Below are 13,120 nucleotides of genomic sequence, written 5' to 3' on the forward strand. Positions count from 1 at the left end.
TAAACACTACTCTTAACACTCAACCCTATGGCTGCGAGTCCAATGTGTAGGTAGACCGCGCTGAGGTAATTATGACTAGTCTCACACTGTAATCTAGGGAGAACAAGAGCACATAATTGTGTGCCTTTATTAGTCTGCCGTTGTACGAGTCTTCAGAGAGACACTCTAGCTAAATAAATCACTTGATGTGAATGTGAAACAGCTTCACTGCGCACAGTATGTTGTGAATTGTGTGAATAGTTTACCGCCTGACTCACACGTCACCCCTTTGAATACCTGACCTGATGTCTAAGATGCTTGTGTCGCGTCTATCTACATGAGATGTGAACTCTGAACTCTGACCTGTTATAGCCTGGCAGGCCCTCAGGCACTGAGACTAGCTCTGCCAGTGTGCTGCTTGTCAAATCCGTCCGCCTCCCTCTGGTGTCAGGATCACACACACCGATAACAGGACCCTGCGTCCGCCTTCCTCTGGTGTCAGGATCACACACACCGATAACAGGACCCTGTTATAGAGCCCCACCAGTCCCACCCAGACTGGTCTTTTGTCAGACACAGATAGAGAAGAGCACAGAGCATTATTCAGGGCCAGCTGATCGTACTGATACAGAACTATCTCCCTGGGTTAATACATGTCTCACTCTCTGTGTATGAAATCATTTAATGGAATGTCAGCTTGGGGGGGGGGGGGGGGAACGCAAGCGATTGAAACCCGGAGAGATTTATTTTTCTTTTTTCCCCTCCATCACTCTTTTCAGCTCTTTTGATTCTCTTTTCGAATGAAAAGTCTTTTTGAATAGTCTTGCATGAAAAGAGATTGTCTGGTCTCGGCTTTCTCTGGCTGGTGAGGCCGGGGTGAGGGTGTGTGATGGCTTTATCGTGAGGGTCATTGAGACGGCATGGTGGCGGTGACGGCGGCGGCGGTGTGGTGGTTGTAGCTCTCCATCTCCAGACTGTTTGCACGAGGAAGAGGATGTGGGTCACACATATTAAACCCCCTCCTTAAGCCCCGCCTCTGTCCTTAATGAGCGCCCATCATTCATAAAGAGCCTGGCAGGCAAACGACAAGAACTTACAGGCCAGACGGCAGCTGTGTGTGTGTGTGTGTGTGTGTGTGTGTGTGTGTGTGTGTGTGAGATAGTGTATGTGTGCCACGTGCTGGTTTTTGTGTGTGTCACAAAAACCAGCACGTGGCACACATACACTATCACACACACACACACACACACACACACACACACACACACACACACACACACACACACACACACACACAAATACACACACACAGTATACACAATATAGTGTCAGGGCTAGGCTATGTTTTTCCTCTGTCACGCACACCCACACACACACACACACACACACACACACATACAGAAAGTAATAGAGAGAGCGAAAGTGCCCCCGCATCTTTTCTGACTTGAGTATTCTGTTTGCTTATGCATGTGTCAGTATGCGTCAGACACGCATTCAAAAGACTGTGTGATGATGTTCCAAACGCATTTGCACGAGCCTCTGTTGTCATACCATATCTGCATAATCTTTGAATATGAAAAACAGCTCTTTGTTTGTGTGTGTTTGTTTAAGTCGCACACCGGCAGGCTCCTCTGGGTCACGCTTTAATGGCTAACGTATTTAGCATCCCAGGCGACAGGGAGGCAGGCGGGCGATCCCAGTGGCAATCTCCACGACTGGGAACACTCAGCAGGCTGCCGCTAATGTTGCTAATGTAAGACACAAGCTGTTCATTAGGACCGACAGTCCATACATTAGCACTCTGCTGCAGTGCTGTCGTGCCGTGCCTTTGGTCAGGAGCCCATGAATGCTGCTGCTGCCTCTGCTGGTGGCGATGAGGATGATGCTGTTGCTGTCATATCACATGTGAGATTAATTAAGTAGGTCGCGTGATGGAGAATGAATGCCTGTCCCCCCTCCACCAGCTCTTAATAAGTCTTAAGAAGTAGGCGTCTTTATTGTGTTTTTTTTCCCTTTCATTGTCTTTCCCATTGTCCCCGACAGTTGCGTGTTGCATGAGAACAAAAGCTGACCCCCCCTCCCCGAGCGGCATGCTGCACGACCGATCGCGTCGTCAGAAAATGACATCTGTCACGAGCGCGTGGCGTGTTCACGCTTGCCTCATGTCGAGAGAGAGAGAAAGTGTTAGTGGTAGAGGAAGTGAGGACAGGCTTCCTTCCTTCACGACGCCTTTGAACCGAACACCATCAGCCAAGTTGCTTCACGGCCTACAACTGGAATTGCTCTTGTGGCTCCAGATTGTTGTGTCAGGGAAAACATTTGAAAGGGTGCAGAAAGATTTTGGACTATGCAAAGCCAGAGGCACCCTTCTCCAGGCTACACTACACGCGCACACACACACACACACACACACACACACACACACACACACACACACACACACACACACACACACACACACACACACACACACACACACACACTTCTCCAGGCTCAACAGTAGCCAGTCTGTTGGGCGTGTCCATAACGCTCAGACTCTGTCCATTGTTTGCGTGTCGTCCCTGTGAAGTCTCTGTTCTCTCGTGGCTCTGTTCGCCCGCCCCTCCCCCCGCCCAACTGTAACTGTTTCTCCATTGTATCTTGAAGTTTTGTCCCACTTCTCTGGTCCAAACGTATCTTTTCGGCACCTAAAGTTGTGTCTTCCTTGAATGACCTATGCAGTCTGACAGTGTTTACTTAATCATAGAAGCTGGCAGCCTCACCTTGTCCGTGTGAGTGTGATGTATGTATACTGTAGAATATCTGCCTGTTTATACTTCTGTTTCAACTAGACATTTAGGTGTCCTTTTGTTGAAAAGTGAAAAGTGAGCTTGCCTGAAGCTGATGGACTTTAACCTGTCCTCGCATTGCGGACGCCCATCCCCCAACAGACACACACACACACACACACACACACACACACACACACACACACACAGACACACACACACACACACACACACACACACAACAAGCAGCTCAGGGTCTGTCTCAACTCGCTCTGGAATCCTCTGAATTCCGATCGAGTCATAACGGGGTAGTCAGAGGTGTGCCGTGGGATGTCACCTGGGGTCAAAGAGGTCATGGCCCCGGGCGAAGGCGGACTCGGGTGATAGAGGAACACTGATTGAGGTTGAGTCCAGTCAGAGAGAGAGCTGAAGGCTCCCCCCCCCCCCCCCCCCACCCCCACACACACACACACACACACACACACACACACACACAGATGAGGAAACACTGAGTAATATGGAGGACATTTTATTGCCACAATTCACAACATGACAATGAAGTTAAAGAGGAGACATTTTATTATCTTCACCTAGATGTAGAGCATTCTCTGTATGAGCCAAGAGGGCTAAGAATATGATACAACACCAAGCATTTACACATGCATAGCAGTTATAACATATATATATAACAGCCTTTTAAACTATATCAAATATATTATTAAATATAACATCCTTTAATACTATATCTTATTTGGTTTGTTGTAATTTGAACATCTTAATGTACACTTTATATGTCAAATTGCCACATTGCTATTGTTGTTAATCATTCGCGGCTCACGCACTTCCTGACACACTTCACGCCGTGTCCTCCGTGGTGTCATGTCATAAACCAACAACGTGAGAAGCCACCAAACAGGACGAGGTGCATTCTGTCTGCGTGTACGTTACTGTTTCCGATGTCCTCCATTCACCTGTGGAGAGTCTCGCAAAGCCAGTGAGTCATTAGATGAGACTCAGAGAGTCAGGTGACAGCAGATGACAAAAGATAAGGAGCTGGTGAGTGAGTGAGTGAGTGAGTGAGTGAGTGAGTGAGTGAGTGAGTGAGTGAGTGAGTGAGTGAGTGAGTGAGTGAGTGAGTGAGTGAGTGGCAGCGAGAGGGAGAGAGGCGGCAAGAGAGAGAGAGAGAGAGAGAGAGAGAGAGAGAGAGAGAGAGAGAGAGAGAGAGAGAGAGAGAGAGAGAGAGAGAGAGAGAGAGAGAGAGAGAGAGAGAGAGAGAGAGAGAGAGAGAGAGAGAGAGAGAGAGAGAGAGAGAGAGAGAGAGAGAGAGAGAGAGAGAGAGAGAGAGAGATTCTTTTGTCCCTGATATGGCTGGAAGCATAGATCATGTATTTGTGAGTTGTCCTCAGGCGACATGTCATAAAGGTGTGCACAGACACACACACAGTCACTGTCAGGTTTATGGGTGTGTCTGGGTTTTTGCAGGGCAACTGAGGCGCCTCTCCTTCTCTGTGTGTGTGTCATTGTCCTGTTCATCAGAAGCCTTGTCTTTCCTTGTCATGCCTTTTCGAGTGGACGACTGACCAGCTCCAACCGGAGTGTTGATTTGGAGATGAGCAGTAACTAGACATCTCCCTCCTCTATGCCTCCAGCGGTCCTCAGTCTGGAGCTGTGAACCTCATGAATACACTTTCCTTTCCTCAGGCAGGCCTTGTCTGACCACCCAGCACTGAGGACGGCACGGAGGTGTAGCAATTACCTGAACTACATACTTGTGATTTGGGCTCCACTTGATGCTTCAGGGTCATAGAGGGCGGAGCACTTCCTGATCAGTTCAGTTTATCAGACATGGCCAAGGCAGCCTTTTGATTGGAGCACAGTCTCGAGCACAGTCAAGCCCCGCCTCTCCTCTCTCCTCTCCTCTGCTCCTCTCTCTCCTCTCCCTGTCCTCTCCTCTCCCCGTCCTCTCCTCTCCTCTCTTCTCCTCTCCTCTCCTCTCCTCCTCTCCCCGTCCTCTCCTCTCTCCTCCCTTCCCCTCCCCTCTCCTCTCCTCCTCTCTCCTCTTTCATCTCCTCTCCTCTCCTCTCCTCTTCCCGTCCTCTCCTCTCTCCTCTCTCATCCCTTTCCCTCCCCTCTCCTCTCCTCCTCTCTCCTCTCCTCTCCCCATCCTCTCCTCTCCTCTCCTCTCCTCTCCTAATACCCCCCCACCCGCCCAGTCCTCTCACGGAGCCCTCCATAAGGAATGATATTAACGCGTCGCCTGCCACTAAGCCTGTCTCCCTTCCTCCTCTCGTGCTTTTCATGTCCTTCTCACCGTATCTTACTTTCTGCCATTCATTTTCTTCTCTCTCCCTCTCTCTCTCTCTCTCTCTCTCTCTCTCTTTCTGTCTCTCCCTCTCCCTCTCTCTCTCTCTGTCTCTCTCCCTGTCTCAGTACTTTCCCTTTAAAGAAAGCAAGTCGCAAATTAGCCTTTGCCTCGCTGTAATGAATGTTTATCTTATGTGAGCAAAAGGCCTGTTTCCTGTTTTGTCCAACATATTTGGTCCAGGTTTGCTGACATGCAACTTTCATCCATTTCCATATGCAGTGAGTTTGTAGTTTTCCTAATGCAGCTGCTGTGAGCGCTCCACGACGAAGATTAAACAGCATGGCAGCAGAGAGAGAGAGAGAGGGAGGGGGAGAGAGAGAGAGAGAGAGAGCGAGGGAGGGGGAGAGAGAGAGAGAGAGAGAGAGAGAGAGAGAGAGAGAGAGAGAGGAAGGGAGAGGAAGGGAGAGGGAGGGAGAGGGAGGGAGAGAGAGAGGGAGAGAGAGAAATACTGAGGGAGAGGCAGAATTTAGGGGGAAAGAGGGTAGCTACATAGGATCGATGGTGAGGCAATCCTGTTAAGGATTTTTCACATCCACTGTATCAGTCACCCAGAGATGGATGTCTGGGGCTTGACATTTAGATTATGGCACTAAATCCCTCTCTCCATTAGATCAGGGCCTGATGGGCATGAGACCCAGGCAAGAGAGATCACTTAGATTGGAGACACGCCACCCCTCCAGAACCCGTGGTCTCGGACCCCATGCCTTACCCTCTCTGTTAAGCAGGCTGGGAACAGACGGAACATTCTGTGTGTCTTGGCGAAACCCAAACAGCGAGACACATTGGGGTGCATTCACGGGATTGATCGCCATCTTATGAACGATTCAGGGGGGCACTGTGGCGCAAGCAGTATCCCCGACCACATTCGGGCTTGACGCCCATGGAGGACATGGGTTCGAATCCGGCCCGATGTCATTTCTCCTGTCCACTCCCCAGCTCTTCTCCCTCTCATTTCCTGTCCCACTCTTCACTGCACTATCGATTAAAGGCACAAAAAGCCCAAAAATACATCTTTAAATGAACGATTCATCAGAACTGTTCTGTTCTCATTTGGCTCCTGCTAGAGAGAACTCTTTTCACAGAGATCTTCTCTTTCATACTCTCAGTAACCGTAACCGTACTCGTAACCGTAACTTGGCCTGCGGTCCTTGAGCTTCCTACAACCTCTGAGAGCGGGAGCAAGGTGCAGTGATGTCATGGTTATATATGAACAGGGAGCATCCTCACACTCCCCTCACTAACTATGAGATGGGCATCATCAGCTCCCCTCACTACCTATGAGATGGGCATGAGATGGGCATCCTCACACTCCCCACACTACCTATGAGATGGGCATCATCACACTCCCCACACTACCTATGAGATGGGCATCATCACACTCCCCACACTAACTATGAGATGGGCATCATCAGCTCCCCACACTACCTATGAGATGGGCATCCTCAGCTCGCCACACTAACTATGAGATGGGCATCATCAGCTCCCCACACTACCTATGAGATGGGCATCATCAGCTCCCCACACTACCTATGAGATGGGCATCCTCAGCTCGCCACACTTACTATGAGATGGGCATCATCAGCTCCCCACACTACCTATGAGATGGGCATCCTCAGCTCGCCACACTACCTATGAGATGGGCATCATCACACTCCCCACACTACCTATGAGATGGGCATCATCACACTCCCCACACTACCTATGAGATGGGCATCATCACACTCCCAACACTACCTATGAGATGGGCATCCTCAGCTCGCCACACTACCTATGAGATGGGCATGAGATGGGCATCATCAACTCCCCACACTACCTATGAGATGGGCATCATCAACTCCCCACACTACCTATGAGATGGGCATGAGATGGGCATCATCAACTCCCCACACTACCTATGAGATGGGCATGAGATGGGCATCATCAACTCCCCACACTACCTATGAGATGGGCATCATCAACTCCCCACACTACCTATGAGATGGGCATGAGATGGGCATCATCAACTCCCCACACTACCTATGAGATGGGCATCCTCACACTCCCCACACTACCTATGAGATGGCTGAAATAATAAGTGGGAAGTGCACCACCATTTGTTCCTTCAGTTCCTCATTGCTATGAATAAGCACATTGTTTGCTGGATGTGGAAAGTGCCGTTCCCATTTGAGGAAGGAGCAGCTGTGGGCGCTCTGGTATTGCAGAAGTGCGATGAGGATGCAGTGTTGCTTGTTTGTTTGTTTGTTTGTTTGTTTGTTTGTTTCTGTCAAAGAGCCACACGCGCCTTGGGCCATATCTGAGAGCCAGCATTAGTACTTCTGTAGGATCTCTGGCTGACCGTTACTTTCTTTTCCTTTTTATGAGTGTGAAACTTGTGAGTGTATGTGTGTGTGTGTTTTGGTGTCCTCTTACCCTCTTCATAGATAACACCTGAAGTGTCCTTATTTACCCAGTAATGTCCACTTGGCAAGGCTACTGTGTTGTGTGTACAATGTGTCCCCTCAGTCAAGTTTTATGGCATCACGAGTACAATGTAACACTGCCACCTAGTGACCAGACCAGTCCCTGCAGGCAGAGACACGCAAGAGGCAGCTAGTTAAAGCATATTGGCCTTAACTCTCCTGGCAATAACTCATTCCATCTGCATTTCTGCAGCTAAGCTTCTGGTGTACATTCTAACTGGAGCAGCAGCACAGATGAGAGCTTTTGCATCACTGGCTGTAAAAACTACACTCTCAGTTCTGGGACAGTTGGTCCACACACACACACACACACACACACACACCACCCTGCTCAGCTATCCAAGCCACCGTTAGCGCCTGGGGTGAAAACATGGCAAAGGAAACCGTGCACTAATCATTATGATGCACTGGCACCATCTTCTGGGACAGTGAGCTATTAAACTGACCACTAGATGAAATGCGTGAGAATCAAGAGATGAGCACAGCTGTCAGTACATATCTTCATTATACCTCTGTTCGTTTGGCAAATGTTTATCCACAGTGATTTACAAGTGGGATGCAATACAAGTAAATGTCCACCTGCATTGGCTTTGCCATTGTAACATCTTAACTCTGCATTGCCTATACCATTTTAACTTCTCAAAACGTACACTATTAATACGGTTCTAACGTCTGAAATCCACACTGCCTTTGTCGTTTTAACATCTCAAGTCTCCACTGGTCATGTCATTGTAGCCAGTCTTATGTCATTTGAAGCACATCGTTAACGTGACCTGTTTCTGCGCTGCTCCTTCTTCCCCAGACGAGAGCGGCACTCCAGTGTGCGACCAGTGCAAGCCCGAGTACCGCGGCCCCAACTGCGAGCAGTGCCGCGATGGCTTCTACAACGCCGACAGCATCTGCCTGCCGTGCAACTGCAGCGGGAACGCGGACCCTCGCTCGTCTCCACGCACCTGCAACCCCGACACGGGCCACTGCCTGAGCTGCATCAACAACACCACGGGCCTGCACTGCGAGCGCTGCCGCGACGGCTTCACCGGGGACCCACTCACACGCACCTGCAGAGCCATAGGTGAGGGGGGGAGGGGAGGGGGGGGGGGGGGTGCAGTTTAAATCCTACCGTGATATTACAGCAGGTCCCTGACAATGCAGAATGTAGCATCTTGAAACAAACAAACACACACACACACACACACACACACACACACCGATATATGTGTGAGAGGTGGTGAAAGACATACAGGCATATTTTTAAGTTTCTAGCTTTTGTCTGCTCTGTTAGCTATTTAGTCGTGTTAGTCTGAGGATGAGATGAGGATGAGTGAATCCTGTCCAAAGCCGCCGCCACCGTTAAGCTTGTACTGACACTGCAAGAAATATAGCCATCATTTGGTTATGCTAGCTGGCAGCGTTGTTCCAGTGATTTACTTTTTGATGTTCTGAAAATGCCACCTGCGCCATTTTGCTGGTACTTTAGAAACATAAGCACCAGTAACATTCATGCTTCTTCAGCACTTCATACAGAAGTAGTTTTGACTTTAAGAATTCATCAAAAAGTGTTCGTCCAAACAAGTGCGACGGTGGCAATTAGACACTTGCATTCATTGTGAGCTCTAGTTGTGTAACCTGCGTTTTGTGCATACATTGAATTAATTGAATTGAAACACACTATTGTCTTGACAGTTTCCTTGCACAGACATCAAATATGTAGCAAAAGTAGGAGTCGTATCGCTTGTGCCCATGCTATCAGAGAGAGAGAGAGAGAGAGAGAGAGAGAGAGAGAGAGAGAGAAAGAGACATATATTCTGCAAATGTATATTCAATCTCTTTGTCTGTTTCAGCAAATGGTTTGAGAATTTAGGCAGTGTAGATTCTTCCATACATCATTTCAAACAGTGATAACAACATGCATGCTTAGTTTCACTAATTTCACTCTTGGATTCTCAATTTGCTTTTAATAGTTTGGATTTAACTCAATAAAATCAATAATGAATGATTAAATATCTTTCAAACTAAATAAAATATAAATAAGAAGTACAAATATATGCTTACTATCCCCACTTATTGGGGCATGTTTTCACCATGGCTCAATATTGCACCATATCTTTTAGTATTGTGAGATCTAATTCTTCAAGTGTGTACGTGTCAGATGGTTGTTGTAGTGCGGCCTGGTTAGTAGCCTTGTCTGCTTTGTGGTTTTCCAATGAAACCGGGTCTTTTGCATGTGCGTGTGTCAGATGGTTGTTGCAGTCCGGCCTGGTTAGTGGCCTTGTCTGCTTTGTGGTTTTCCAATGAAACCGGGTCTTTTGCATGTGTGTGCACAATCAGGGCAAATAATTCCGCTGCCTGTTTGGAATAGTGTGGAAGTAGTGGCTGAGCGTTCAAGGTTTATATGTTTGAACCATCAACAAACAATAGTTAAATCAGCTTTTGGAAAAGGCATATCTTGTAGGTCAGCTCTGGCTTTATCTGTCTTTGCTACACAATCATGTGGATTACCATCCTCTGCCATAAGAAAAAGTGTAGCTGGGTTAAATGACACGCGGTGCTCAATAGCGATATGAGGCTGCGAGAGCAAAACAGTCATGCAAGATAATTGTCTGGCTGGTGACATGTAAGCATGTGGAACTTTCAGTGTAAGTGTCTGTGTAGTACAATAGGAGCAGAGGTCTGCACCGCCCAGGCTGCAGCCACTACTGCTTGTAAACATTCAGACATTGCTTGGGCTAATGGATCTAGCCGTGTGGAATAGTATGCCACTGGTCTCAACTTAAGTCCTCACTCCTGCATTAACACAGATGTCATATAACCTTTTTTTTTACAGTATACAGTTTGTACGAATGGCTTGTCGTGTCATGGATGTGCTAAGACATAATTTATTTCTTTGTCTGTGGCTGCTTTTTTTAAGATAGCTTTACTTTAGTGGACCACAGCTGCTAATTTTGTGGCCTTGTTTCTGCAAAAAATCGTAACAACACCAGGGTATGTTGTTTACAGGTCTTCTTATCTGGAGGAACAGCAGATTCTTTTGAGCCAGCACTCAGCCCCCACCCAGCCTGTGTTAGTCTAATGCATTTACATTACATTTACATTTAGTCATTTAGCAGACGCTTTTATCCAAAGCGACTTACATATGTGCGACTAACAATGTATACACATTTTACATTTACACTGATGGCACACTGCACATCAGGAGCAATTAGGGGTTCAGTGTCTTGCTCAAGGACGCTTCGACAGGGAATCGAACTAGCAACCTTCTGATTACTAAACGACTTCTCTACCTACTGTACCACTGCTACCACTACTGTACCACTAATGCATCAATCTAGGTTAATTTAGTTAGTGTGACAGACTTAAATTTCTCTTTAAATCTTTTTTGGGGCTAAACAGTGTATATTCTATACATAATGATATTTTGGGACACCATTGTTTAATTTATTCTAAAACCCATGTATTGTTGGAACAATTCTAATGCCCAACCCACATCACATCTCTTCCTAATAAGTTTGTAGGGCATGTTTTTGAAACATAATCTGTATTTTAAATATCTCTCCTGTTTCAGACTCTGCTTTTAGATGTCTCTTTCTTCTTACAACCTTACATTTTCAAATCTGTGTTTACAATTTTCTTCTTGTTGTAGACATTTTAAACCACCTCTTATTGCCATTAATGATTTTGACGCACTTTTTCCCATTCGTAAGTTATTTTATGTATTTCTCTTAATACCTCTAACTGATCTTGAAACCTTTTAAATTACTTTTATCTTATTCTTCACACTAGGGTTAGTTATGTTTCTATTATAACTATATTTTGTCTCTTAAGGAGACTGGAGATAGCTTTTCTAATTTGTCTCACTCAGGAATAATCTATTCGTAACGGACTATACCCCTTTTTGTATAGCCTTTTTGCCAACCAAGGGACCCCACAGGAAAACAGAAACTGAAAAGTTTGTTCCCTTCATACAAGGCGAACAGGAATATATACACACAAAAATATCCGGAGAAATAGGCCTAGAGAGTTTTCAACTTCAGATGACACCTTCCTTCTCAACCACTAGGTGAAGGAGGTGAACAGCGCTCTTACATATAACCTTTAGCGTCCCCAAAACGAACGGTACCCTTCCTTCCAACAGGAAGGTGAACAGTGCTTATAACCATATAGCGCGCGCTAACCCTTCTTTTGGCAACAAGCTTTCTTTGCTTATAACCTTTAGCGTTCCAAAAACGAACGCTACCCTTCCTTTTATCCCTTTTCTCAACAGGCCTTGCCTCTGCGGCAAAGCTTTCCTTTACATGGGGACAGGAAGGTGAACAGGAATATATAACATTTAGCCTTGAGCGCTCCAAGAACATGAAAACTACAGACAGGAGTCTCTCTAACTCTAGCAATTCGTTCAACACACGAGGCATACAGGAAAAAGTCCTTCCACAACTGTTTGTTCCCCTTTCCACCCCACGACAAACATGCAAAAAGTTTGTCTCAACCCCAAGAAAAACTATACAATGAGATTGTTGGAATCCCGGTCACGAGCCCCCAAATATGATAGGTGAAAATTCACCCTAGTTACCTCAGGACTCCGGAGCTGCATATAAGTATATTTATTAGACAAACAACAACAACAATTGCAATCGGGCTCACTCCCAGCACAGGGCTGAAAGTGAAGCAATATTAAACACGTCGCACAAGGTTTATATAGACAGAAGTTTAGCGTTCAGCAGATAAACCACATGGTGGATTTCTGACGTCCGAGGCAAGGATGGAAGTTTTGCACAAGGTCGGAAGTTTTGCACAAGGTCGGAGGAAGCACAGTTCGACCCTTCTTATCACCTCTGGTCTAAACATGCTCTTGTACAAATGCAGACTAAGTGGCACCTAATAATCTAAGTTACACACATGCAGAAACACAGAAAAGCCACATTCCTACTTACATAAGTACATGATTCATATAAGGTAATTAATAATACAAGGCACTTGATTATTATATCCTCAAGTCATTAACAGTGTTTGGAAACGATCTCCATCAGTACTCCACTCAGTAACTCCACAGAGAGAAATACATGAATGCTGGTGTTTGAGGGATTTCTTTGCAGTGACTGCAGCATACTGTCAGCAGCACTGATAATGAGGGTCTGCACCACAGACTTCCTGGATACGACCAAGTTGGCCTTTGTTATGTTTATGCCCTCTACTTATCTGTGTTGGTCCATACCTCCTGTGTCGCTAGACTCATCAAAGTGATTTGGTGTACATTTGTGCAGCAGCACATTCAGCGTGCCGTGTTCCTGTCGCACCCGGCTTCAGAAGACAAGAGGCCACAAGTCTTCTATCGTCTCTGAAACTACAGTTAAACCATGACTCTGTGCAGCCTCTAGTCTTCAGCATGGAGAAGAGAAGAGAAGAGAGGAGAGAAGTTATATAGAGAGGGGCTGGTTTTAAAGTGAGGGTATGGGGCTCATAGTGTACAGGATGGAAGGAAGTGCTGACTGCCATGGGTGAAAATCAGGCTGGGTGAAAATCAGAGGCAAGTTTCAGGGGTGTGAGAGAGAGAG

General features: G+C 46.7%; 1 protein-coding gene across 1 annotated transcript in view; it reads left to right on the forward strand.

Annotated features, from left to right (window-relative positions):
- The window catches only part of si:dkey-220k22.1 (multiple epidermal growth factor-like domains protein 9), a 105,151-nt gene that overhangs the window by 89,727 nt on the left and 2,304 nt on the right, over window positions 1-13,120 (forward strand). Inside the window, exon 5 of the mRNA XM_031578295.2 lies at window positions 8,374-8,643. Coding sequence (XP_031434155.1) covers window positions 8,374-8,643 — 270 coding nt within the window. The remainder of the gene's footprint in view (window positions 1-8,373; window positions 8,644-13,120) is intronic.

This window comes from Clupea harengus, chromosome 12, assembly GCF_900700415.2.
Source record: "Clupea harengus chromosome 12, Ch_v2.0.2, whole genome shotgun sequence".
Taxonomy (NCBI): domain Eukaryota; kingdom Metazoa; phylum Chordata; class Actinopteri; order Clupeiformes; family Clupeidae; genus Clupea; species Clupea harengus.